Source organism: Choloepus didactylus, chromosome 6 (genome assembly GCF_015220235.1).
Source record: "Choloepus didactylus isolate mChoDid1 chromosome 6, mChoDid1.pri, whole genome shotgun sequence".
Classification (NCBI taxonomy): domain Eukaryota; kingdom Metazoa; phylum Chordata; class Mammalia; order Pilosa; family Megalonychidae; genus Choloepus; species Choloepus didactylus.
The window spans coordinates 19421641-19448623 of record NC_051312.1 but is presented as its reverse complement, the minus strand read 5'-3'; the positions used below and the strand labels follow the sequence as shown (position 1 = coordinate 19448623).

Here is a 26983-nt window from a genome sequence, read left to right as displayed (position 1 = left end):
ATGCAACATACTAACAAATTATTATTAATATGGGCTTATCAGTTTTCTCAAGATTAGGAATCATAAATGGAAAGAAGCAGCATTTCTAGCTGACAAATGGATCCCCGGGTAATGCAATGTCTCTTAAACTAAGCTTGTGACAATTAAACCAATAAACTGTAGCAATGAGAAAACTATTGACAAAGTACAACCACGGAATGTTCATCTCAATATAACCTGGAAAATGCACTTCAAGTAAAAGGAAGTGGCATAAATGGGAACCAGGTGCCAAAAAAACAGATAAGGAGCTTGAGCAAGAGTATTTTTTTAGAACTAATTATGTAACTAGAATGGGATGAAAAGGGAAAATATAGAAAAGCCTCATTCAATATATGAAGTTATTCCGATAGCCTGTACCAAGGTAACAACTTCTGACCAAGAGGTTATAAAAGCAGTGAATAAAATCATCACCATGGAAAATGACAGCCAGTAACTCTGAGTGCTGACATAGAAAGGACATTGACAAAAATAAACATTCGGTGCATTCAGGCTTTTGGTAGCTAGCTGGATCTCCCAAAACATAAGCAAGGTCTGAAATCCAAATATAAATTATTTTAAAGAAATGAAACAATTTTTGACACATAATGAAACTTTGTGGTTTTAGCAAAATGCAGGTAACAATTTATACAAGCTATCAGGACAACTGGATAATGCAAAAGGCCATAAGTAAAAGGAAACAGTTTGAGTAAATGGGCAGATACAATATTTGGTAAACCTAATGCCTAAAAGTACAAAACCTCTGAAATAGGATATAAGGGAAATGTTTACCAAAAGTAAAAGACTGAGGAATGCTAATGGAATGCAAAAAATATTCCATACAATTTTGACAGGTGTTTTTTCTTATTGCTAGCATGAGGATATTTAATAATGTTTTCCCAAGTATAATTAAGAACAACAGACAGCTGACTTCTAGGGGCTGGTTTGTTTGATACAACTGGTACTTTTTGAAAAGAGCAGTTCTTTGAAGAAAGAGCAGTCATATTTTCGGTTAGATTTCGGAAGGCCTGTTGCAATACACAGATAAAACACTGCTTCACTTCATGTTCCATCCCGTGCTTTCTCCACAGGGTCTTTCCTGGCTGTTTATCTTCTCCCTATTTTATTTCTGTTTTACCGCCTTCAGTTATCTTACTTCTGTTTCCCTGCATTTCATTTTGCTGTACTAAATGCTACGTGAGTAAGCTCCGACTCATCTGTACAAGTGTGGGCCGCAGCAGGCGCGTTTCTTCTTTGCACGACGTTCCTCCGCAGGCCGGGTCCGGGCGGTCGCCTCCGCAATGCGGGGAACCGGCCCTGCCGCCACCTCCCGAGGCCACCGAGGCCAGCGGCTTCCGGCCACGCTCAGCGTCCCCGCAGCGCTGGGCGCCCAACCCCACAGCAAGGTCGCCGCCTGAGCACCTGCCGCGCCCGGCTCCAGGTGACTGCCCGAGGGAGGGGCGGAGCGCTCCCCGGAGGAAGGGTGGGAGGGGGACGGCCCCGGGGCCCTGCTGCCACCCCTCCGCTGCTCTCTTGTGAGAAAAATAGAAACACATTTTTTTCCCGCATTTTTCTCTAATACAACCATCATTCCCATTGCTGGGCGTTTGCTTTAGTTTTCTCGCTACTGATTTTATTATATTGTGGTAATCACACTCTAGATGTTCTGGCCTGCTGTTTTAATTTAGTATTTGTAATGAATATGTTCCATGTTATTACATAGTCTTCATATACATAATTTTCAATGGCTACATTATATCCATCAAGGGGACAAACTAATACTTTCTCTTTTTTGGACATTTAGGTTGTTTCCAACTTTTTGATTTAAAATATGATGTGATAAACTTGTTTGTGTAGTAAGACTTTCTGTATTTAGAATAATTTCCTTAAGGTAAATATGAAAAAAAAAGTTGATTTTAAATGGTCCAAAAATCTCAGGCTAAAGCTAACTCAGTTCAGGTTAGCAGTTTGCATTAAAGAGGATGCCTTCTAGTTCTCGTGTTGGACCCTGAATTAGGTCTTCAGGTTCTGCTTCCTCATTTGTGTGTTTCTCTAACACACATATACCCACTATGTTACATGTATATTTAAAGACATTCAGGTGAAATACAAAATTTTTTTTCGAATCATTCTCCCAATGTGCTGTATCTTATGTGATGTTGTGACTGCCCAAACATCAAACACATGCACACACACACATGCACACACACCCCCTTGGGAACTACAAAGCCTGTATATACATGTGGCTGGAAAACGTTTGTATGGGGAAGGGTCCTGAGGTTTTAATGAGACAGCTCAGCAAAACTCAGTAGCAATAAGAGATGATGACACCTCTATCTTGGTCATCTTTCTTTATGGAACAAGATGAAAGAGCTCAACAACTTTTTGCTCCATCCCTACCCTCTTCAGTAAATCAGTGGCAAAACAGAAATGAATGTGCTGGCCTTTTCTGATGTTTCTTAGAAGTTATGATGAGCTGCCAATAAAAATTCAACTGATAGCTGCAGATTAATTGAAATCTCTAGTCTTGGTGTGTAAGCCCTGAGGTTGAATATTCACTCTTGCACTAATTGTATGAACTTAGGGTATTAATTTATTTTGTAAAATGGGGATCATTGTAACAATGGGTGCTGTGAAATATGGTGATGAGGATTTAATGTGGCAATGTAGAAGAAGATGCTTTAAATTTAAAGGCATTATATTTGCCATTTCTCTATTACTTCTACCTTCTCCAAAACCAGGGCTGCTCTCCTGGTTAGGTCAGTCCCTAAGGTGACTTGGAAGATGCTATGCCTTCCTCAATTCTCTTACCACCTTGTTGGGCTCAGCAGGGGAAGATGCTGATCTTCAGCTTCCTCTTCAGGGCATCCTTCACCTCCTTATTGCGGAGACTATAGATGAAGGGGTTGAGCATGGGAATTATGATGGTGTAGAAGACGGACACCACTTGGCCATTGGTATCATTAGTGGATCCATGGGGCTGGACATAGGTGAAAACCACGGTGCCATAGAAAATGGCAATGGCCAGGAAGTGGGAGGCACATGTGGAGAGGGACTTCTCCTGTCCTGCTGCTGAGCGCATCTGCCCAATGGCCACCAAGACCAAGCTGTAGGAGGTGAGGATGATGGCAGCAGGCAGAAGGGTAACCAGAGCTGAGAAGATATATTGGACCACCCCTGCTGTGGCTGTGTCAGCACAAGCTAGACGGAGAAGGGGTGGGATGTCACAGAAGTAGTGTGTTACCTGGTTGGGCCCACAGAAGGGCAGGGCAAAGACATTCCCAGTCTGGATAGCAGAGTTGGCACTACCAAATGCATAGGAAGCAGCTACCAGCTGGAGACAGGTCCCCTTGGTCATGATAGAACCATAATGGAGGGGTCGGCAGATGGCCGTGAAGCGGTCGTAGGCCATGGAGGCCAGCAGGAAGCTCTCAGATGTCACATGTACCACAAAGAAGGTGAGTTGTACCACACAGCCTTCAAAAGAGATGGACTTGTCAGAGGACAGAAAGTTGACCAAGAGCTTGGGTGTGACCACGGAGGAGTAACAAATATCAAGAAAAGAGAGGACACTGAGGAAGAAATACATGGGGCTATGGAGACGGGAGTCTGCGAAGATGAGTGCCATCATTCCCAGGTTTCCCACCACTGTCATGGTGTAGATGAGCAGGAGAGCTCCAAAGAGAAGCTCCTGTAGGTCTGGATAACTGGAGAATCCCAGCAAGATGAACTGGGTAACTGGGGTGTGGTTGCCACTGGCAAGGGCTAGCTCTCCAGGTGTCATCTGCAAAGGTGACAATTAATAATCATTCAAACAATATCACTTGGTCATGTCCATCACTGTTCAAGGTGTAATGAGGGAGAACAAGCAAGCATAAGGCTTCTTTTATAAGAAGAATATGGGAAGCATTGTACCTTAGTGGGAAGGACTCTGAAGCCAGACAGACCCGTGTCTTAATTCTGACTGTGGCACTAATGAGTTATGCATCCTTGGATAAGCTATGTATGAGCCTCTTTTTCCTCATCTGTGAAATGAAGAAACTATGCCTACTTCTCAGGGTTGTCCTGTAGCTTAAATGAGAAAATCGCTACAAAACATATGAATGTGTGGTACATAGTAGGAACTCAATAAATATGAAGTTCCACCCCCAGGCTCTAGTGCCTTTCTCTATATAATATGTTTATAAATCTATTTGGAAATTATTTTATTATGCCTTTTAAAAATTGAGATATAATTCACATACATACTATAAAATTCACCACTTTAAAGTGTAGAATCCAGAGAGGCGGGGCAAGATGGCGGATTGGTGAGCTGTATGTTTTAGTTACTCCTCCAGGAAAGTAGGTAGAAAGCCAGGAACTGCGTGGACTGGACACCACAGAGCAATCTGACTTTGGGCATACTTCATACAACACTCATGAAAATGTGGAACTGCTGAGATCAGCGAAATCTGTAAGTTTTTGCGGCCAGGGGACCTGCGCCTCTCCCTGCCAGGCTCAGTCCCACGGGAGGAGGGGCTGTCAGCTCCGGGAGGAGAAGGGAGAACTGCAGTGGCAGCCCTTATCGGAAACTCATTCTACTGATCCAAACTCCAACCATAGATAGACTGAGACCAGACACCAGAGAATCTGAGAGCAGCCAGCCCAGCAGAGAGGAGACAGACATAGAAAAAAACAACATGAAAAACTCCAAAATAAAAGCGAAGGATTTTTGGAGTTCTGGTGAACATAGAAAGGGGAAGGGCAGAGCTCAGGCCCTCAGGCTCATATGCAAATCCCGAAGAAAAGCTGATCTCTCTGCCCTGTGGACCTTTCCTTAATGGCCCTAATTGCTTTGTCTCTTAGGATTTCAATAACCCATTAGATCTGTGAGGAGGGCCCTTTTTTTTTTTTTTTCTTTCTTTTTTTTTTTTAATCCTTTTTTCTTTTTCTAAAACAATTATTCTAAGAAGCCCAATACAGAAAGCTTCAAAGACTTGCAATTTGGGCAGGTTAAGACAAGAGCAGAACTAAGAGAGCTCTGAGACAAAAGGCAATAATCCAGTGGCTGAGAAAATTCACTAAACACCACAACTTCCCAAGAAAAGGGGGGTGTCTGCTCACAGCCATCATCCTGGTGGACAGGAAACACTCCTGCCCATCGCCAGCCCCATAGCCCAGAGCTGCCCCAGACAACCCAGTGTGACGGAAGTGCTTCAAATAACAGGCACACTCCACAAAACTGGGTGTGGACATTAGCCTTCCCTGCAACTTCAGCTGATTGTCCCAGAGCTGGGAAGGTGGAGCAGTGTGAATTAACAAAGCCCCACTCAGCCATCATTTCAGCAGACTGGGAGCCTCCCTACACAGCCCAGCATCCCAGAACCACCCTTGGGGTACGGCACTCACCTGTGACATAGCACAGTCATCCCTCAACAGAGGACCAGGGGGTGCATGGCCTGGAAGAGGGACCCACTTGCAAGTCTCAGGAGCCATACGCCAATACCAAGGACTTGTGGGTCAGTGGCAGAGACAAACTGTGGCAGGACTGAACTGAAGGATTAGACTATTGCAGCAGCTTTAAAACTCCAGGATCACCAGGGAGATTTGATTGTTAGAGCCACCCCCTCCCCCGTCTGCCCAGAAACATGCCCCATATACAGGGCGGGCAACACCAACTACACACGCAAGCTTGGTACACCAATTGGACCCCACAAGACTCACTCCCCCACTCACCACAAAGGCACAGCAGGGGAGAACTGGCTTGTGGAGAACAGGTGGCTTGTGGACGCCACCTGCTGGTTAGTTAGAGAAAGTGTACTCCATGAAGCTGTAGATCTGATAAATTAGAGATAAGGACTTCAATTGGTCTACAATCCTAAAAGAACCCTATCAAGTTCAGCAAATGCCAAGAGGCCAAAAACAACAGAAAATTATAAAGCATATGAAAAAACCAGACGATATGGATAACCCAAGCCCAAGCACCCAAATCAAAAGATCAGAAGAGACACAGCACCTAGAGCAGCTACTCAAAGAACTAAAGATGAACAATGAGACCACACTACGGGATACAAAGGATATCAAGAAGACCCTAGAAGAGCATAAAGAAGACATTGCAAGACTAAATAAAAAAATAGATGATCTTATGGAAATTAAAGAAACTGTTGACCAAATTAAAAAGATTCTGGACACTCATAGTACAAGACTAGAGGAAGTTGAACAACGAATCAGCGACCTCAAAGATGACAGAATGGAAAATGAAAGCATAAAAGAAAGAATGGGGAAAAAAATTGAAAAAATCGAAATGGACCTCAGGGATATGATAGATAATATGAAACGTCCAAATATAAGACTCATTGGTGTCCCAGAAGGGGAAGAAAGAGTAAAGGTCCTAGGAAGAGTATTCAAAGAAATTGTTGGGAAAACTTCCCAAATCTTCTAAACAACATAAATAGACAAATCATAAATGCCCAGCGAACTCCAAATAGAATAATCCAAATAAACCCACTCCGAGACATATTCTGATCACACTGTCAAACACGAAGAGAGAAGAGCAAGTTCTGAAAGCAGCAAGAGAAAAGCAATTCACCACATACAAAGGAAACAGCATAAGACTAAGTAGTGACTACTCAGCAGCCACCATGGAGGCAAGAAGGCAGTGGCACGATATATTTAAAATCTGAGTGAGAAAAATTTCCAGCCAAGAATACTTTATCCAGCAAAGCTCTCCTTCAAATTTGAGGGAGAGCTTAAATTTTTCACAGACAAACAAATGCTGAGAGAATTTGCTAACAAGAGACCTGCCCTACTGGGATACTAAAGGGAGCCCTACGACAGAGAAACAAAGAAAAGGACAGAGAGACTTGGAGAAAGGTTCAGTACTAAAGAGATTCGATATGGGTACAATAAAGGATATTAATAGAGAGAGGGGAAAAATATATATGACAAACATAAACCAAAGGATAAGATGGCTGATTCAAGAAATGCTTTCACGGTTATAACATTGAATATAAATGGATTAAACTCCCCAATTAAAAGATATAGATTTGGAGGCGGGGCAAGATGGTGGAGTGGTGAGGAGCAGAATTTCGTCTCTCCCCTAGAGCAGCTGGCAATTACCCAAGAACAATATGAAACAGTGCTTTCGGGGTCTACAGTAACCAGTCACACATCGGACGCAAGTTTGGAATTGGAGGAAAAGCTGAGATCGCAGCGAACATTTTCTTGGGAACTATGAAGTCCTTGCAAGTACAGCTCGTTTCTGCAGATTATTTTCCAAATGTGTACAAAATGGAACCAAAACGGAGAATCCCTTAAGAACCTGAAAGAGATGCAACATTAAAAGCTACGATGATCCAGTAGCAAGTGTTCCAGCCTTCAGTTGCCATCCACTTCCTCCTTTGCTGCCCAAGAGTTAGCGGGACAAAAATGTCTTCCCCACGATTGCTTTCATTTCCTTTTCTCAGCACCCAGGCGTGCACGGTTCAGCACCTTAAGGAAGTCAGATGATTTGCCCACATACGTGTGAATATAGGCCATTAGAGCATTGTGTGGTAGTGCAGGTAGTCCAAAAAACGTGTGCATCAGGTTGATGGTGTGTCTCAGGCACTGACGTTGTAATATAGCCAACGTTGTGCCCACAGCGGAATCTGTGTCTTTCAGCTCAGAGGTGGTTCCTGTGGCTGAAGAGGACTGTGGGGCTGTGTGGCTGGCTCTGCATCCTTCTGTGAACTCTGCTAAAACACTTTCCATGACCACATCATCGTCATCTTTGAACACCGTGTGCTGAAGACTACTGTGACTCTGTCCTTTTGGACTCAACTACATGGTCTCATCATCCACTATAATGGATAACTGCCTGTTTATCCCTCCTTGCCCTCTTCTGGAACTGGACGTATTCTCAGACAGAGGCAAAACAATTTCGTTTCAACATGCAGCCTGATGCACAATTGAATCCTTGGATGGGAGATTTCAAGGTCATTATAGCAAAGAGACATTGTATCCTGATTCTGGATTTACCAAGAAGAAACTCCCACCTTCTTTAATAACTCGTCAGCACCATGTGCTGAAGTTCCTTGTAAGAGATTTCAAAGAAATACTGACCAATTTTGTTCTTTCTCCATCAGAATTTAAATATGATAGAGGACCCATCAAAATCTGAAAATGTACTTCTACTGCTTCTGGTTTGTTTCTGGCAGCCAAGTCTCAAACTTGAGCTCAAGCGTCTCTCGATGATGCAGTGTTCACCTCCAGCAGGATCATGGCGGTGGCTTGCCCCGGCAGGGGAAGGAGAAACAAGGCGGGTGAGGGACCCTGCCCTCTTTCCTGAGCTCTGGTTCTTCTATGAAGTTGAAGAGAAAGATGTGCGTGCGTGCCCTCTCGTGCGACCCAGCGTGTCAGCGGTGGCGTGGCCCCAGGAGCATAGCAAGGAGATTCTGCCATGAAGAGGAAAGCGACAACGACCTAACAGATTAGGTGTTGCTTGTAAACAGACTTTCTGTCCAGGCTCTTCTCATGGGCTAAAGGATGAGGCGAGAGCACCCAGCCAGAGCTACAGATGGGAGACCCAGAGAGCCTTCCAGCCCCCACATCTTCCTCAGCCCCACCTACTGCCCTTCCCACTTTCAGTGTGCCAAACGATCCTGTTCTCCCCTCCCTGAAAGGCTGGTTTCTCAACTGGTCCTGAAACAAATAAGACAGAAGCATGTGCAACCAACCTAGTTCACTTTGGCACTTTAAAGAAGTCCACAGAGCCAGAATAAAATCTGGGCTTCAACAACTCTGCGGGTAAACTCACCACCCTCCCCACCTATGTGAGACATGACTCCCAGCAGTGTGAATCTCCCTGGCAACATGGGACATGACTCCCGGGGATGAGCCTGGCTCTGGCATTGTGGAATTGAGAAAGCCTTCTTGACCAAAGGGTGGAAGAGAAATGAAACAAAAAAAAAGTTTCAGTGGCTGAGAGATTTCAAATGGAGTTGAGAGGTCATTCTGGAAATTATTCTTATGCACTACATAGATATCCCTTTTTAGTTTTTAGTGTATTAGAATAGCTAGAAGGAAATAGCTGAAACTAATGAACTGTAATCCAGTATCCTTGATTCCTGAAGATGACTGTATAACAATATAGCTTTTATGGTGTGACTGTGTGATTGTGAAAACCTTGTGATTGACACTCCCTTTATCCAGTGTATGGATAGATGACTAAGAAAATAAAGACAAATAAATACATAAATAAATAATAGAGGGGGGATAAAAGGTTTGGGATGTTTGGGGAGTTCTTTTTTATTTTTATTCTTATTTTTATTTTTGGAGTAATGAAAATGTTCAAACACTGATTGTAGTGATGAATGCACAACTATATGATGATACTGTGAACCACTGATTGTACACTTTGGATGATTATCTGGTGTGTGACAATTTCTCAATAAAATTGCATTTAAAGAAAAGAAAAAAAAAAGATATAGATTTGCAGAATGGATCAAAAAAATGAACCATCAATATGTTGCATACAAGAGACTCATCTTAGACACAGGGACCCAGAGAAATTGAAAGTGAAAGGATGGAAAAAAATATTTCATGCAAGCTACAGCCAAAAGAAAGCAGGTGTAGCAATATTAATCTCAGATAAAATAGACTTTAAATGCAGGGATGTTTTGAGAGACAAAGAAGGCCACTACATACTAATAAAAGGGGCAATTCAACAAGAAGAAATAAAAATCATAAATGTCTATGCACCCAATCAAGGTGCCACAAAATACATGAGAGAAACACTGGCAAAACTAAAGGAAGCAAGGGACTCGGGCAAGATGGCGGCATAGAGAGGAGTGGAAGCTAAGTAGTTCCCCTGGAACAACTACAAAAAACAGAAACAACTAGTAAATAATCCAGACAAACGAGACCATCCATTCATCATACACCAACCTGAATTGGGAGGAATGCCCGAGAACACAGCATAAAATCTGTAAGTAAAACCTGCGGAACCAGGTCGGGAGACCCCCTCCCCCATAGCCCGAGCTGCGGAGCCACGTGGTGCCACAGAGAAGCTCTCTCCCAGCAAGCGAATACAGCTCAGCTGAGCTCCAACTGGGGTTTTAAGTAGCGAGTGTGAACTGCTCACTACAGGTACGCAGCCCCAAAAAACAGACAGAGGCTTTGGGTGACGACTGACCTGGGAGAGCAGGAGTGTTGCCTTGGACCGGGTCTGAAGGGGACTATCTGTTTCTTTTTTGGCTCAGTGGAGAAAGCCCCAGTCATTTTCAGTTTCCAGGGCTGTGACTCGGAGAAGGGTGGAGACACCACAAGCAGAGAGGGAGACCATTGAAATGCTAATGACCTCCACCTGAGGGGTCTGTCTTCTCTAGGAGGAAAGGGGTGGGGCCCTTTCCATTCAGAACCAGACCCCAGAGCCTGGGGGAACACGGCCATACCTCCTCACACCAGTCAAGAATTATAGGCTAACAGGCGTCACCTGCTGGGCAGAAAAGCACAGTGACCCGAGGCATCAAAGGGTGGAGCAATTTTCTAAGACACACCCTCAGGGAAACCAGATACTGAATATTTCTTCCTTCTGGGACCTGAGCCTGTTCTGGTCTGGGAAAACCTGATTTGGATAATCAAGGAAACCATGCCTAGACAACAGAAAATTACAACCTACACTAAGAAAAACAAAGTTATGGCCCAGTCAAAGGAACAAACGTACACTTCAACTAAGATACAGGAATTTAAACAACTAATGCTAAATCAATTCAAAAAGTTTAGAGAAGATATTGCAAAAGAGATAGAGGCTGTAAAGGAAGCACTGGACATGTATACGGCAGAAATCAAAAGTTCAAAAAACCTACTAGTAGAATCTATGGAAATGAAAGGCACAACACAAGAGATGAAAGACACAATGGAAACAAACAACAGCAGATCTCAAGAGGCAGAAGAAAACACTCAGGAACTGGAGAACAAAACACCTGAAAGCCTACACGCAAAGGAGCAGATGGAGAAAAGAATGAAAAAATATGAGCAACGTGTCCGGGAACTCAAGGATGAAACAAAGTACAATAATGTACATATCATTGGTGTCCCAGAAGGAGAAGAGAAGGGAAAGGGGGCAGAAGCAATAATAGAGGAAATAATTAATGAAAATTTCCCATCTCTCATGAAAGACATAAAATTACAGATCCAAGAAGCGCAGCGTACTCCAAACAGAAGAGATCTGAATAGGCCTACGCCAAGACACTTAATAATCAGATTATCAAATGTCAAAGACAAAGAGAGAATCCTGAAAGCAGCAGGAGAAAAGCAATCCATTACATACAAAGGAAGCTTAATAAGACTATGTGCGGATCTCTCAGCAGAAACCATGGAGACAAGAAGGAAGTGGTGTGATATATTGAAGATACTGAAAGAGAAAAACCGCCAACCAAGAATCCTGTATCCAGCAAAGCTGTCCTTCAAATATGAGGGAGAGCTCAAAATATTTTCTGACAAACAGACAATGAGAGACTTTGTGAACAAGACACCTACCCTACAGGAAATACTAAAGGGAGCACTACAGGGTGATAGAAGACAGGAGTGTGTGGTTTGGAACACAATTTTGGGAGATGGTAGCACAACAATGTAAGTACACTGAACAAAGGTAACTATGAGTACGGTTGAGAGAGGAAGATGGGGAGCATGTGAGACACCACAAGAAAGGAGGAAAGATAAAGACTGGGACTGTGTAACTTGGTGAAATCTAGAGTATTCAACAATTGTGATAAAATGTACAAATATGTTCTTTTACGGGGGAGAGCAAGCAAATGTCAACCTTGCAAGGTGTTAAAAATGGGGAGGCATTGGGGGAGGGATGCAATCAGCATAAACTAGAGACTGTAACTAATAGAATCATTGTATTATGCTTCCTTTAATGTAACAAAGGTGATATACCAAGGTGAATGCAGATAAGAGGGGGGGATAGGGGAGGCATGTTAGACACTTGACATTGGTGGTATTGTCTGATTCTTTACTCTACTTTGATTTAAGGTTATTTTTCCTTTTGCTGCTTCCTAGCTGTCATTTTTTTGTTTCTTCTTTCTTTTGCCTCTCTACCTTCTTTGACTCTCCCTCCTGCCTTGTGGAAGAAATGTAGATGCTCTTGCTTAGTATGAGCAGAATGTTCAATTAGGATGAACTTAAATGTTTGGAAATGAACAGGGGTGTTGGTAGCAAGATGTGAGAATAACTAACAGTGCCGAATGGTGTGTGAATAAGGTGGAAAGGTGAAGCTCAGAGTCATATATGTCACCAGAAGGAAAGTTGGAGGTCAAAAGTTGGAAATGTATAAAACTGAATCCTATGGTGGGCAATGTCCATGATCAACTGTACAAATACTAGAAATCACTTCATGAACCAGAACAAATGTATGACAATACAATTAGAAGTTAATAATAGAGGGGCATATAGGGAAGAACTATATACCTATTACAAACTATATACTACAGTTAGTAGTAGTTCAACATTTTTTCATAAACAGTAACAAACGTACTATATCAATACTAGGAGTCAACAATTGAGGGGGGTTGGTTAGGGATAGGGGAGGTTTAGAGTTTCCTTTTCTTTTTTTCTTTTTTCATCTTTCACTTTATTTCTCATCTGGAGTAATGAAAAGTTTCTAAAAATTGAACAAAAATTAAGTGTAATGGATGCACAGCTGTATGAGGGTACCTGGGGGCAAGTGATTGTACACTTTGGATCTTTGGATAATTGTATGGTATCTGAACAATCTCAATAAAAATGAAAAAAAAAAAACAAAACAAGAAAGGAAAAAAAAAAAAAAAACTAAAGGAAGCAATTGATGTTTCCACAATAATTGTGGGAGACTTCAACACATCACTCTCTCCTATAGATAGATCAACCAGACGGAGGACCAATAAGGAAATTGAAAACCTAAACAATCTGATAAATGAATTAGATTTAACAGACATATACAGAACATTACATCCCAAATCACCAGGATACACATACTTTTCTAGTGCTCACGGAACTTTCTCCAGAATAGATCATATGCTGGGACATAAAACAAGCCTCAATAAATTTAAAAAGATTGAAATTATTCAAAGCACATTCTCTGACCACAATGGAATACAATTAGAAGTCAATAACCATCAGAGACTTAGAAAATTCACAAATACCTGGAGGTTAAACAACACTCTCCTAAACAATCAGTGGGTTAAAGAAGAAATAGCAAGAGAAATTGCTAAATATGTAGAGACGAATGAAAATGAGAACACAACATACCAAAGCCTATGGGATGCAGCAAAAGCAGTGCCTAGGGGGAAATTTATAGCACTAAACGCATATATTAAAAAGGAAGAAAGAGCCCAAATCAAAGAACTAATGGATCAACTGAAGAAGCTAGAAAATGAACAGCAAACCAATCCTAAACCAAGTACAAGAAAAGAAATAACAAGGATTAAAGCAGAAATAAATGACATAGAGAACAAAAAAACAATAGAGAGGATAAATATCACCAAAAGTTGGTTCTTTGAGAAGATCAACAAGATTGACAAGCCCCTAGCTAGACTGACAAAATCAAAAAGAGAAAGACCCATATAAACAAAATAATGAATGAAAAAGGTGACATAACTGCAGATCCTGAAGAAATTAAAAAAATTATAAGAGGATACTATGAACAACTGTATGGCAACAAACTGGATAATGTAGAGAAAATGGAAAATTTCCTGGAAACATATGAACAACCTAGACTGACCAGAGAAGAATTAGAAGACCTCAATCAACCCATCACAAGCAAAGAGATCCAATCAGTCATCAAAAATCTTCCCACAAATAAATGCCCAGGGCCAGATGGCTTCACAGGGGAATTCTACCAAACTTTCCAGAAAGAACTGACACCAATCTTACTCAAACTCTTTCAAAACATTGAAGAAAACGGAACACTACCTAACTCATTTTATGACGCTAACATCAATCTAATACCAAAACCAGGCAAAAATGCTACAAAAAAGGAAAGCTACTGGCCAATCTCCCTAATGAATATAGATGCAAAAATCCTCAACAAAATACTTTCAAATTGAATCCAAAGACACATTAAAAAAATCATACACCATGACCAAGTGGGGTTCATTCCAGGCATGCAAGGATGGTTCAACATAAGAGAATCAATCAATGTATTACAACACATTAAAAATTCAAAAGGGAAAAATCAAATGATCATCTCAATAGATGCTCAAAAAGCATTTGACAAAATCCAACATCCCTTTTTGATAAAAACACTTCAAAAGGTAGGAATTGAAGGAAACTTCCTCAACATGATAAAGAGCATATATGAAAAACCCACAGCCAGCATAGTACTCAATGGTGAGAGACTGAAAGCCTTCCCTCTAAGATCAGGAACAAGACAAGGATGCCCGCTGTCACCACTCTTATTCAACATTGTGCTGGAAGTGCTAGCCAGGGCAATCCGGCAAGACAAAGAAATAAAAGGCATCCAAATTGGAAAAGAAGAAGTAAAACTGTCATTGTTTGCAGATGATATGATCTTATATCTGGAAAACCCTGAGAAATCGACGATACAGCTACTAGAGCTAATAAACAAATTTAGCAAAGTAGCGGGATACAAGGTTAATGCACATAAGTCAGTAATGTTTCTATATGCTAGAAATGAACAAACTGAAGAGACACTCAAGAAAAAGATACCATTTTCAATAGCAAGTAAAAAAATCAAGTACCTAGGAATAAACTTAACCAAAGATGTAAAAGACGTATACAAAGAAAACTATGTAACTCTACTAAAAGAAATAGAAGGGGACCTTAAAAGATGGAAAAATATTCCATATTCATGGATAGGAAGGCTAAATGTCATTAAGATGTCGATTCTACCCAAACTCATCTACATATTCAATGCAATCCCAATCAAAATTCCAACAATCTACTCTGCAGACTTGGAAAAGCTAGTTATCAAATTTATTTGGAAAGAGAAGATGCCTCGAATTGCTAAAGACACTCTAAAAAAGAAAAACAAAGTGGGAGGACTTACACTCCTTGACTTTGAAGGTCAAAGCCTAAGTTGTCAAAACAGCATGGTACTGGCACAAAGATAGACATATAGATCAATGGAATCGAATTGAGAATTCAGAGATAGACCCTCAGATCTATGGCCGACTGATCTTTGATAAGGCCCCCAAAGTCACTGAACTGAGTCATAATGGTCTGTTCAAAAAATGGGGCTGGGAGAGTTGGATATCCATATCCAAAAGAATGAAAGAGGACCCCTACCTCACACCCTACACAAAAATTAACTCAAAATGGACGAAAGATCTCAATATAAAAGAAAGTACCATAAAACTCCTAGAAGATAATGTAGGGAAACATCTTCAAGACCTTGTATTAGGCGGCCACTTCCTCGACTTTACACCCAAAGCACAAGCAACAAAAGAGAAAATAGATAAATGGGAACTCCTCAAGCTTTGAAGTTTCTGCACCTCAAAGGAATTTCTCAGAAAGGTAAAGAGGCAGCCAACTCAATGGGAAAAAATTTTTGGAAACCATGTATCTGACAAGACTGATATCTTGCATATATAAAGAAATCCTACAACTCAATGACAATAGTACAGCCGGCCCAATTATAAAATGGGCAAAAGACATGAAAAGACAGTTCTCTGAAGAGGAAATACAAATGGCCAAGAAACACATGAAAAAATGTTCAGCTTCACTAGCTGTTAGAGAGATGCAAATTAAGACCACAATCAGATACCATCTAACACCGGTTAGAATGGCTGCCATTAAACAAACAGGAAACTACAAATGCTGGAGGGGATGTGGAGAAATTGGAACTCTTATTCATTGTTGGTGGGACTGTATAATGGTTCAGCCACTCTGGAAGTCAGTCTGGCAGTTCCTTAGAAAACTAGATATAGAGTTACCATTCGACCCATTGCACTTCTCGGTATATACCCGGAAGATCGGAAAGCAGTGACACGAACAGATATCTGCACGCCAATGTTCATAGCAGCATTATTCACAATTGCCAAGAGATGGAAACAACCCAAATGTCCTTCAACAGATGAGTGGATAAATAAAATGTGGTATATACACACGATGGAATACTACGCGGCAGTAAGAAGGAACGATCTCGTGAAACATATGACAACATGGATGAACCTTGAAGACATAATGCTGAGCAAAATAAGCCAGGCACAGAAAGAGAAATATTATATGCTACCACTAATGTGAACTTTGAAAAATGTAAAACGAATGGTTTATGATAGGTAGTAGTGACTGTGCTATATCAGACCTGTTTTTAATGATGTTATTCTAGAATGTTTTCTTTCCCAATGATGATTGAGAAGCTAATAAAAAATGGGTGCCAGGTACCATAACAGTAACAGAACTTACTGTTTTCTGAGATTTTTATTTTTTACTTTTTTTGTTTCTTTCTTTTTTTTTTTTTTTTAATGGAGTGTGCTGGATGTCTCTATAATTTTGTTCAGATGACTGCAGAACCTGGAAAAGCTGTTGCTGCTATTGATGCATAACATACTGTATTGGTCTTTTTATAAAATATATATATACACATATATATATGTATATATATATATTTATACATATATATATATAATTTGAATTTTTGGAAACTTTAGCTGTGCTGTCAACTTTGGAAAAAAGTATCCCAGTTGTACCATGTTGAGTTGGCATTGTACAGAAATTAATAGCCATATTGGTCTAGAAACATTAAATTTAATTTTTTTTCCATTTGTACAGGGGTAATGCACTGTATTAAATATGTAAGGTCTTATCTACATGGGTTTGATTACAGAAACTAATAAAATATTCTCTAAATAATGAAAAAAAAAATAAAGTATAGAATCCAGCGGTGTTTCGTACGTTCACAAGGTTGTGTAACCATCCCCACTATCTAATTCCAGAACATTCTTACTATCCAAAAAAGAAATCCCATTAGCAATCACTTTCTAGTCCCTCTTTCCTCAGTCCCTGGCAACCAGTAATCTACTCTGTCTCCATGGATTTGTCTATTCTGGATATTTCATATAAATGGAATCATAATATTTAGCCTTTTGTGTCTGGCTTCTTTTACTTACCATAATGTTTTCAAGGTTCATTTATGCTGTAGATGTATCAGAATTCATCTGTCTTGTATTTAAACATCCCCAGGGCATCCTGTTCTCTATATCACAAACATACTGTTCTCTGAGAAGCTATTGTGTTGAATCTCACCAGGGAGACCATTGGCTTGGCAATGATTTGGTGCTTGCTTGACTGGCCTCCAAGAGCTTTATCTACATGGGGTCTGGAAATGCCCAGAGTCCTTTCCTTCCTCCCCACACTTCCCACTGTCTTCCTCCCCTCCACCCACTCCTCTTTGAGGGTATGGGTTACATCTTAAAAGTTAGCCCTAGCAGAAGCTCACCAACCTCTTCACCCCTGTAAAATAGGTTTATGTTGAGGAAAAGGAGAAGATGTGATGTCACTTTGCAGAAGAACGGAGACTGAAAGCCTCACGTTGTTCCCCACCTGTTGTAGCAGGCACAGGATATGACAGAAAGAGCACTGGATTGAGAGGATGGTTAGAGCTTGCTTTCTAATTCCAGCCTTGTTACCTACTAATTCTGTTACCTTGGGCAAGTCTCCTTTCTCTCCACCCAAATGCCCCTTGTGTCTTTTATGTTTACTCTTTCTCTTCTGCTAGGAATTTCATTTTTTCTAAATTCAAGTGTCCACGAGTCTGATCTAAAATGAATATTAATGCTTTCATTTTCCTCCAGTAACCTGACAGTTCAATCCCATAGACACACACATACACAGAGTCACATTCAGGCATTGTTCTCAGGCAGATCTCCTGGCTCCTGCTCTTCATCAAATGAGATTTCTTACTCCTCCTTCCCATCATCCAGGAAATATGCTCCATCTTAGTTCTCTATCACCCTCACCCCAGGTGGCCATTTGATTCCTTCGGAGGCACACTTATTAACAATTCTCAGTTGTGGTGACCTTAACCAAGGTTCTGAGGTTCTCAATTTGCAAATTACCTACTGGACTCCCCCATAAATCCTGCAAAGATGTGCCTCAGCCCTTTCTGTCAGTCTTTCCTTACTCAAATGAATTCTCTGTGCACTGTTGTATGCTCACAGAGATGCATTTAGAATTGTTCAGAAGGGATTTGTCAGTGTTTCTAAGTCTTTCTTTTCCCCACTGGGTTGTTTTGCTTCCCTATCACATTGTACCTTCTGAGAGCAGAGATTGTTCTTAGTTTTATATCAAGCAAACAGCAAGTATTTTAACAACTACTATTATTCAAAGATATTTGAACAATTGCAGTTATTCAAAAGTCTTTGAACCTTTACAGATGCTCAAAAACATTTAAACAATTACTGTTGTTCAAAATAGCGTAAGACATGGTTTTGGCCCCTTAAAACCTAAAAATTTTGTAAGAGAGGCAAACCTGCTCCTGTGGATAGACTGAAGTTGGGTGGTTCCGACTCTGCAGTTAAGACCCATTGATGGAAGTGAGATGGAGGGTTGGAGTGATCTGGGAAGGCTTCTGGAAGAGGAGGCGTTGGGCCGGGTTTTGAAGGATGAGGAAGGGTGGCAAAGTAAAGAAGAGGGGGATGAGCAATAGCTTGGAAATGGGAATTAATCTCCTCAGTAAGCATTTACTAGGCAGCAAGCTGCATTGGAAAAGGTCAGAAAACCTGATTAAGTTAGTCAACTTCTATGAGACTCAGTTTCTTGTTGGCCCCCCAGAACCGTGAGGATTGAAACACAATGTGTGTCAATGTATTTAGCACTCTTTTTGGCACAGGGTAGGACTTAACTTCCATCCCACCACAAGCTAGATGATGAGCACATAACGAATAGGGAACTGGAAGAGATTGCTCAGGACCCCTGAATGCAGTGGAATCTCAGGAAATGCTTAAGGCTGACGGCCTAGGGGATGGTGAGGATGGGCATTTGGAGAAGTGTAAGGAGAAGAGAACAGGCAACCTCAGCTTTCTGAATCAGCTCTAACACTGACTTGGTAGAATTTTTAACAGACAAATACCGACCTTGGCAGACGGGGCTCCCCAGCCTGATAATTCTCCAGTGAGGACTGAAGAAGCCACATAGGGTAGTCCTGGGATGCATTTTCACTCCAGCCTGTGTCTTTCAGGTACTTCTCCCTAGAGCTGCTTCCGGGCTGGCCACGCATCCAGGACTGATGACAAGGCAACCAGCTCAGGCAAACAGTGTGACACTCGAGTCTGAAGCTCTGGACGCACCCTGATCCTGCCCAGGGTTTATAAAGCTCGCCCCAACTCCTAATGGTCCCTGGTGGTTTGAGAGGCTGAGAGCTCTGGGGAGGTCCTTGGAACACAGCCCTCCCCAATCCTCTCCTGGGGTGCTGGAAGATTCAGATCTCAGGGAAGAAAAGATTAGATGAACTCCTGTAGAATTTGGTCACTTCGTTTGGTCTTGAGACAGAGAGAGGTTAGGGTCTCCTTGAGGAGTTGGAGATTGTGGTTCTATTCTTGCCAGCAGAAAAGCTCAGCAGGAATAAGTAGAGCCTTCTTGTTTCCTTCCCAGATTCTGAAGTCTGGATGAAGGAAAGGCATCTTGTCCCTGGGGAGCTCACAGGAACCTGGGGGAACAGTTTATCCAGCAACTCAGATTAAATGACCCCAGGAACCTTCTTTGCTGGACACTGAGGCCCTAATACTTGTCCAACAAATTGGTGACACTGAGAATCACAGGGGTTGGTGAGGAGCAGAGTCTGGGTCTAGGGCTAGGGCTAGAGGTTAAGTTTCTTTTCTCATCATCTTTCATTGCTGCTGTCAAAGACTGTCCCAGCAGTGGCTGAGTACCAAGGGGAGCTGGGGGTGGGGTGGGCACCCCAGGTTAGGGATTCTGGGCCTGACTTTCTCTAGGAAGCTCTTCAGGCTTTGGCCGCTAGGGAATCCTCTTAAAAGGCACTGGGGGCCTTGTTAGAATGGTATTTTATTTACATAAGCAATTTAAGAAAATTACATTTTCAGAAGTGAAGCTAACTTCTAAGCAAAGGAAATGGGCATAAGGAGGAACCCAGGGATTTGTCACTGGAAGTTGAATGTGCACACCGAACATCCCCCAGTTGTCGCTTCCCCCTCCTTTCTTCCTCTCTGTGCTTTCTGAAGTGGGGGTGAAGAGGTGGGGACCATGAGGACGTCCTCCTTATCCATTTGTCAGCTGACATTGCCCTCCTTGCATCATGCTGGACTCAGCTGAGGCTACTGGAGTGGGGGTGGTTATGGCTCTGGGAATCACAGATTGTTGGAACCAAAGAGAATTATAGACAATGTACTCCAGTGGGCAGTCAGCTGAAGTGTGATGATTTAGCAGTGCCTATGAGTCCAGAATAGTTACCTGATGGAAAGACCAAGCTCATGGTTAGGTACCAGCAAAGTAGAGGCATCAACATCAAAATTAAAACAAAACAAAACAAAACAAAAAGCCTGTGTATTTTGATATATATTTTTTAAAAAGCACCAAGAAATGATAGGACATTGGGATTTGCTTAAAGATAATCTGGGTGATTGTGGTGGGAGTGGAAGAGGTTAGAGATGAAGCAAGAATTGGCCATAAATTGAAATTGTTGATTCTGTCTGCTTTTGTATATATTTGAACATTTTAATAATAATTTAAAAAGGAATGAAGCATCACAGAAATATCAAAACTTTTTTGCAACTTCTTACACTTAGTTTACAGTTTGGCATTGGGTTAAAGAAAATTCATAAGTGAAGTGGTATGCACCATAATTTTTCAGGGTTTATCTTACAGGAAGTGAAACTGATGTCTAAAGATTTAAAGAAATGAAGTGGCTTACCCCAGGCCATGCAGCTAAGTAGTTGTAGACTCAAAACTTTAACTCAGGTGTCCTGGATCCCAGTCTATGCATCTCTACACAATGCTTCCTTCCTCTCAAGTGGTGGCAAGTCAATGGTTGGGGTTAATGTCTGCACAGAACTTTCTATGTTGCCCAACAAGATGCTTCAATACTATGCTGTTTCAGTCTTTTGGAAATTGTTTTGTAAAAGTTGAAAATATAGAGATTAACACAACAAACACTCATATATCCACTGCTTTGACTTAATAAATGTGAATGTTTTTGTTATAAATGCTTCAGATTTTTTTAATCAAAGAAATAAAACATTAAAGGTCTTTGAAATCTCTATTGTATTCTTTCCCAGTCTCATGCTTCCCCCTCCATTGAGATGACTGTTCTTATAAATTTGTCCTTCAGTCTGAGAAAGCGTGATTTTAAAAAGTATAAAACTGTGACGCTCATAAAAATATAAAAGGAACCCTCATCAAAGAGTTTATTAGATTTATTGGTGAAAAAAACAATGAGATGTTAAGGCTGGTTTGGAGAGTATTGGGGGATGGGCAGTTATAGGTAAGTTAATAAAGGAAAGTTAGAATAAAATTCCTGGGTCTGATACCCAAGTGGTTCTTGTCCTACATGGCAATAAGCTTTAAACTTTGCGTTTTCTTTTCTGCTAGACGAAATTATTTGCATCTTTATTGGAAAAAAAATCTACATGTTAACATATAACTCCACTAAGTTAGGACTTCTAAGCCAAGATAAACAGTGAGTCAAACCAGGTACATTCTCCTAAATAATGACATTTCATATGACATTTGAAAAGACATGTCTTTTATTTTTTTCTTTTATTTCAAAGATATGGATAATTTTTCTTACTAGGCATGCATTTGTTTATTTTAACACAGGTATGAATCAATAAATAATAATGGTGGCTAAGATATATTGAGCATTTATTTGTGCCAAGCACTGTTACAAGGGTTTTACCTGTACTAAATTCATTTAGTCCCACAACACCAATATTAGTTACTATTATTATTCTTATTTTACAGATGAGAAAAATGAGGCACAGAGAATTTAAGTGAATTACCTAAGGTTATGCAGCTAGCAAGTGGCAGAATTATGATTCAAACTCAGGCTGTACATAGGTTTTTTGTGTTTTTTTGTTTTGTCCTTCACATCGTATTTTGAAGATCTCTCCATCATGCTACATATAGTTGTCCTTTCACTATAACAACAATTTTACTGTATAGTAATGTATTAATGCATTCCAGTGTATTAATATGCATGTTAATTTACCCTGTTCCTCCATTGGTAAATGTGTTAGTCATTTCCAGAGTTTCACTATTACAGTGTGCCATGAATATCCTTGGATATGTTTCCTATTATGGGTAATAGGAAATTATCTCAAAGTGGAATTGCCAAATTTCTCTTTTACTTTAGAGAGAGCAGATGGGTCCTGAAGTGATCTTTCCATAGCCCCTCATGGACCCTAAGACGGGTACAGATATAGCTCTTGGAAGACAAGAGTCTTTTCCCCGTTTTCAAAAAGGAGTGACAGACTATAAATGCAGACAGAGGCAGGAATTTATATTGAAGGGCCTGGGTCTGATTAAGAAGTAACCACATCTTTGACCCTTTAAAAGGAGAATCAGGGGCACCTGATTTAGTTTTGCTGTGAGCGTTAAATAAGCAAATATTCTTTGGACGCATAGTAGATGCTCAGCAAATTGTAGATGCTGCTTCTTTCTTCCTCTTCTTCTCTCCCATTTCCTTCATCATCTTCTTCATCTTCTTCTGACCTGTGTAAACTTCTGAGCTCAGGGTCTGAGGACTTGGTTGTGTGGCTAACTTGCCACTATCAACATAGGCATTACTCTCCAAGCTACTGTAAATTTTAATCCTACCAGGTGGCTGCCTTTCTCAACTTGGGCTTTTTTACTCTGCTATCACTGGGTGAGTATTTAGAAACTTCCAATTTATTTTATTGTTAGCCCAAGGAAAACATGATTAGAAGGAAAATCTGTTATATAAACAAATTACCTTGTGGGTTTCAAAGATAAGCATGAGCTATGCTTGGAGTATCTGGGCAACTGCTCTGTCTCCATGGAAATTGATAGTCAGGTGCCCACTGTAAAGAATATAAATATGGATGTTGAAATGGAGGTGCACGCGTGGATTGTGTAGGTTGTTCAAATAGCAGAAGCCCACAGGAACCGATTTACATGGAAGTGAGGGTAGGTGGGGAGGAGCCACAGTGAAGTACAAGGACATGGCTTTTGCAATTAAACAGGTTAAAACAATTGGGTTTCATCACAGATTGTGTGACCTTAGTTAAGTCAATTAACCTGAGTTTTCTCTTTGCAAAATGGGGGTAAAATACTCACTTCAAAAGGTGATTGTGAAGATTCACATGAGAGAATGTAAGTAGAGCATGGAGCTAAGTGCCTGGCACTATAAACTCTAATTGCCTTCCTTCTCCATTTTGGAATAGAATTAGTCAAGCGGATGTATCTTTAAGAACCCACAGAATGTAAAATAGAGGAAAGGAAGCACCTGTCTTTCCCAAGGGGTAAAGATAGGAGAAAGAGTAAGGACATGTGAAGGGATGACGAATTCAGCGGAAGGTTTATAGCAAGGGCTTAAAAACACAATCCCACTGAATTGTTCGGTAGAAGCATGTATTAAATTTGTCCAGCTACAAGTAACAGAAAACTCAAGCAAAGTGTCTTAAACTGTAAGGATATTTATTCTTTATTTATTAACTTCTTTCCATCAGTGAGGAAACATCTTCCCCGAAGACAGCTAGCTGATTTCCCCTTAAACCTCATTGGCCAGAAGTAGATCACATGACCACCCTTAACTGCAGAGGTGCCTGGGAAAGAGAGTATCTGGCTTAAGTCTTTATAGCTTGAGGCAGGAAAGGCGGTGGGGGTTGCAATGGTTGTTGTGTCTGCAACAATGAGTTTAGATTGGTAGGTGAGACTGGAATGGGTAGTTAATTCAGTGATGCCAGTGCAGGGTCAATAAATGTGCCTTGGCTGGATTCAGTGTCCATATTTCAGCTATGTTCATATGAAGGGATAATGGGAAGTTTCTCTTACTCCAACTACTACATCGTCTCTCTTCAGCACATGTTCAAATCTTTCTTATGTATAAATACCTACTCTTCACTCATTCATGCATTTGTTCGAGCATTCATTCATTTATTTATTTGATAGATACCAATTGAATACCTACTATGTGCAAGGGAGTGTGCTAAGTCTTTTGTCTATCATATGGATTTTGTTATCAAGGAGGTTACAGTCTGGTAGGAGAGATAAGACATGTACCTCAATGATGACATGACCAACTGCAGCAAGGATTAAGTGCCCTAAAAGAGGTACTTCAAGTGCTGTGAAAGGTCACAGAGTGGAGAAATTACTTTTGGCTGGTCTAGCCAGGGAACATTTTTGGGAGTTAGGGTTTGTATTTACAAAGGTCAAGGGGAAGAGGAGAAGAAAGGCAGTCACCACTGGATGAAATGGTGAGAACAGGCACAGAGGAGGAAGTGCTGGTTTTGATAAAGCGGCTCTGATCACTCTGATATCTCCCTTTGCCGACCTCCTATTTCACTTCTTTTGCTGCCCCGAATATGGCAATAATCATAGGTTTGGTTTGCGTGTGCGCATTTGTCTTTTTTGCCTCTTAACCAGACTATAGCATCTATAAAGCTCATTGTGGCTGCATATTTTGAGGTTTTTAACAAAGATTTGATGAGTTTATTATTATTATTATTTAATATTAATATACATACCATTTTTATTTTTCAAATAAAAACATGTGTTGGATGTGGTTTGTAACCCCTGTCTGTCGATAGACTCTTTCTCTGGGAATCATTTCTCCACTTCATTTGGGGTCTTGGTCTTGGCTGCCATGTCTGTACCCAGTGATTGCCCACCCCTGGGCATAGACTGTGGGATCAGGAATGGACATCTCCAAGCTGGTCTTTCCCAGGAATCTGGGGAATAAAGTTGTTGTGGGGTTGAGTCTGGAGGTCCACTGGGATCAGAAGCCATGTGTGAGCCGAATAAATGGGGGAGCAGAAGCTGTGAGTCGGTAGAGGGGCCTCTCTGCAGAGAGAAGGTTGGGTCAGGCACACAAGGAGAAGTAGAGGTAAGAGATCATTCGTCCCTAGTAAGAGAGAGTGGCAGGGAGACTCCACCAGTGGCAACTTCTCAGATACCAGCCCCAGGTCCATTGAGACCTACTGTGTATCTGCAGGTGGAAGGCCAAAAATTAAGGACTGATATTATGTGCTACCTTAACACTGGGTGAAATTAGGAGGGCCACGTCTGGTCTAACCACAAGTTCCCTCCCCACTTTGCTCCCGTGGATGAAGTCTTTTAGCTAAACAACTCTTCTTATCCAGGCGACCAGGTGCAGTTGCTTTCTTATCCCTGAGTTTCAGTTCCATGCCAGTCTGCGGCATTATTCAAACCAGGCAACCACATCCTCCCGCGGGAACCAAGGGGCACCCCACCCTCTTGCTGCTACAAAACGTGCCTCCTGCAACCCTTGCTGGTTGACTCTGTCCCAAGTGCAACCACCATGTGGACCAGCATGACGTTCAGTGTCCTCCTCCCCCAGGCTGCAAGTACATATGACTAATAAACTGCTGTCAATCTCGTCTGTCCAGTGTCAGGCGTCTTGTGTATGGCCATCCTCATAACCCTAGGGTGGGAATCCCTTGGTCACAAAAGTTGGATGGGAGGTGATTAAAACACACCTCCTCTTTACTTGAGCTAACTTGAGTGGGTTTCTGTTTCTTGTATCTGAACAACCTTTGTCTGGAGCAAAGCACAGCACAAAGAGACACCTGGCATAATCATAAAATACACCTAGCATAATCTACAAGAGTGGTTCTCTGCAACTCACCCCAAAAGGCCCCTCATTTTCATAAACCCCATATATTGAAATATTGTGCCCTCCTCAAAACACATTAATTTAATAAAATTCCCATTTGTATAATTAAAATGACTACCAATTAGAGCTTTGAATAATTATGAAAAAATTAGAATTACTACACTAAGTTTATATTAGTCTAACTAAAAGCAAATATGAATTTGAACCACGTGCATTGCCCCTCTCTTGTTTGGAATGAGTCACTTTCCTAGTGAGTGAATTTACCTGACCTGCAACTATTTACATCTCAGGGTGCCTTTTATAGGGAAAATGCATTTTATGGGGAAATTGCATGCTACAATGGCATTTACAAGTTTGGGGATTGGATAAGTTCTCAGAAATATCACTCAATAATACAAAAAGTCTAGCCTAGTACAAATTTTTCCAAAAGTCAGCCTTGATTTTTGCCAAATTTACATGCTACTTTAATATTTGCTTACTATTTTAAAAAACTCACTTAAAAATGAAATAAATGTGGCCTTACTTTAAGAAACAATCTCCCAAATATCCATGGATTTAATGTAGCAGTTGTATTTTTAATGCATATTAAAATAAATATGTAACTATTAAAATAAATGTGTTAACTTTTGTTTCACCTAATATCATCTTGACTGCACTAACATGGCCTTGGAAATCTTCTAACCCATGTTTAAATACTGGTTCTGATATATACTAGTGTCATAACCTTGGATAAATTACATAACATCTATAAATTCCAAGTTCATCATCCGCAAAATGAGGTTGAAAAATCCCCACCTTACACGATATGTTGAGAGAACCAAATGAGATATAGCTCATTTGTATGTAGATTAACACAGTGCCTGGTATATAATAAGCTCCCAGTGAATAATAGCTTATATTGACTACAGACTGCAATTTATATTCCCTAAAATTGTCCAATATAGTTTTATTTTCCTGGAAACAAGACAAAAAGAAGAACCTCTTGGATTCCATCCTAGTAGAATAGATTTTCCTTGGAGAGCCAAATGCAAACATTTCCAAGAAGGTGATCGTAATCCATTGAACAGTCTGCTGAGGATTGGTTAAATGGCTGCGGAGATTGTGATTGGAAAGAGGATAAAGATGAATCTGACTTAGAACTGGGACAAGGTCTAACATACAGACTAGGAGTGGCCAATGGAAGAGCAGGCAGGGGAGTGGGTGGGAGGGGCGGGGGTGCTATCCAGCCCAGGGACT

General features: G+C 41.0%; 1 protein-coding gene and 2 pseudogenes across 1 annotated transcript; all 3 read right to left on the bottom strand.

Annotated features, from left to right (window-relative positions):
- Window positions 1-10: 10 nt before the first annotated feature.
- On the bottom strand, window positions 11-1019 carry LOC119535743 (annotated as a pseudogene).
- A 1820-nt stretch (window positions 1020-2839) lies between these two features.
- On the bottom strand, window positions 2840-3799 carry LOC119536657 (olfactory receptor 1020-like). The gene has a single exon (XM_037839492.1). It carries the CDS (start codon window positions 3797-3799, stop codon window positions 2840-2842), a length of 960 nt encoding a protein of 319 aa, XP_037695420.1.
- A 3609-nt stretch (window positions 3800-7408) lies between these two features.
- Window positions 7409-25313, bottom strand: LOC119536656 (annotated as a pseudogene).
- Window positions 25314-26983: the final 1670 nt, after the last annotated feature.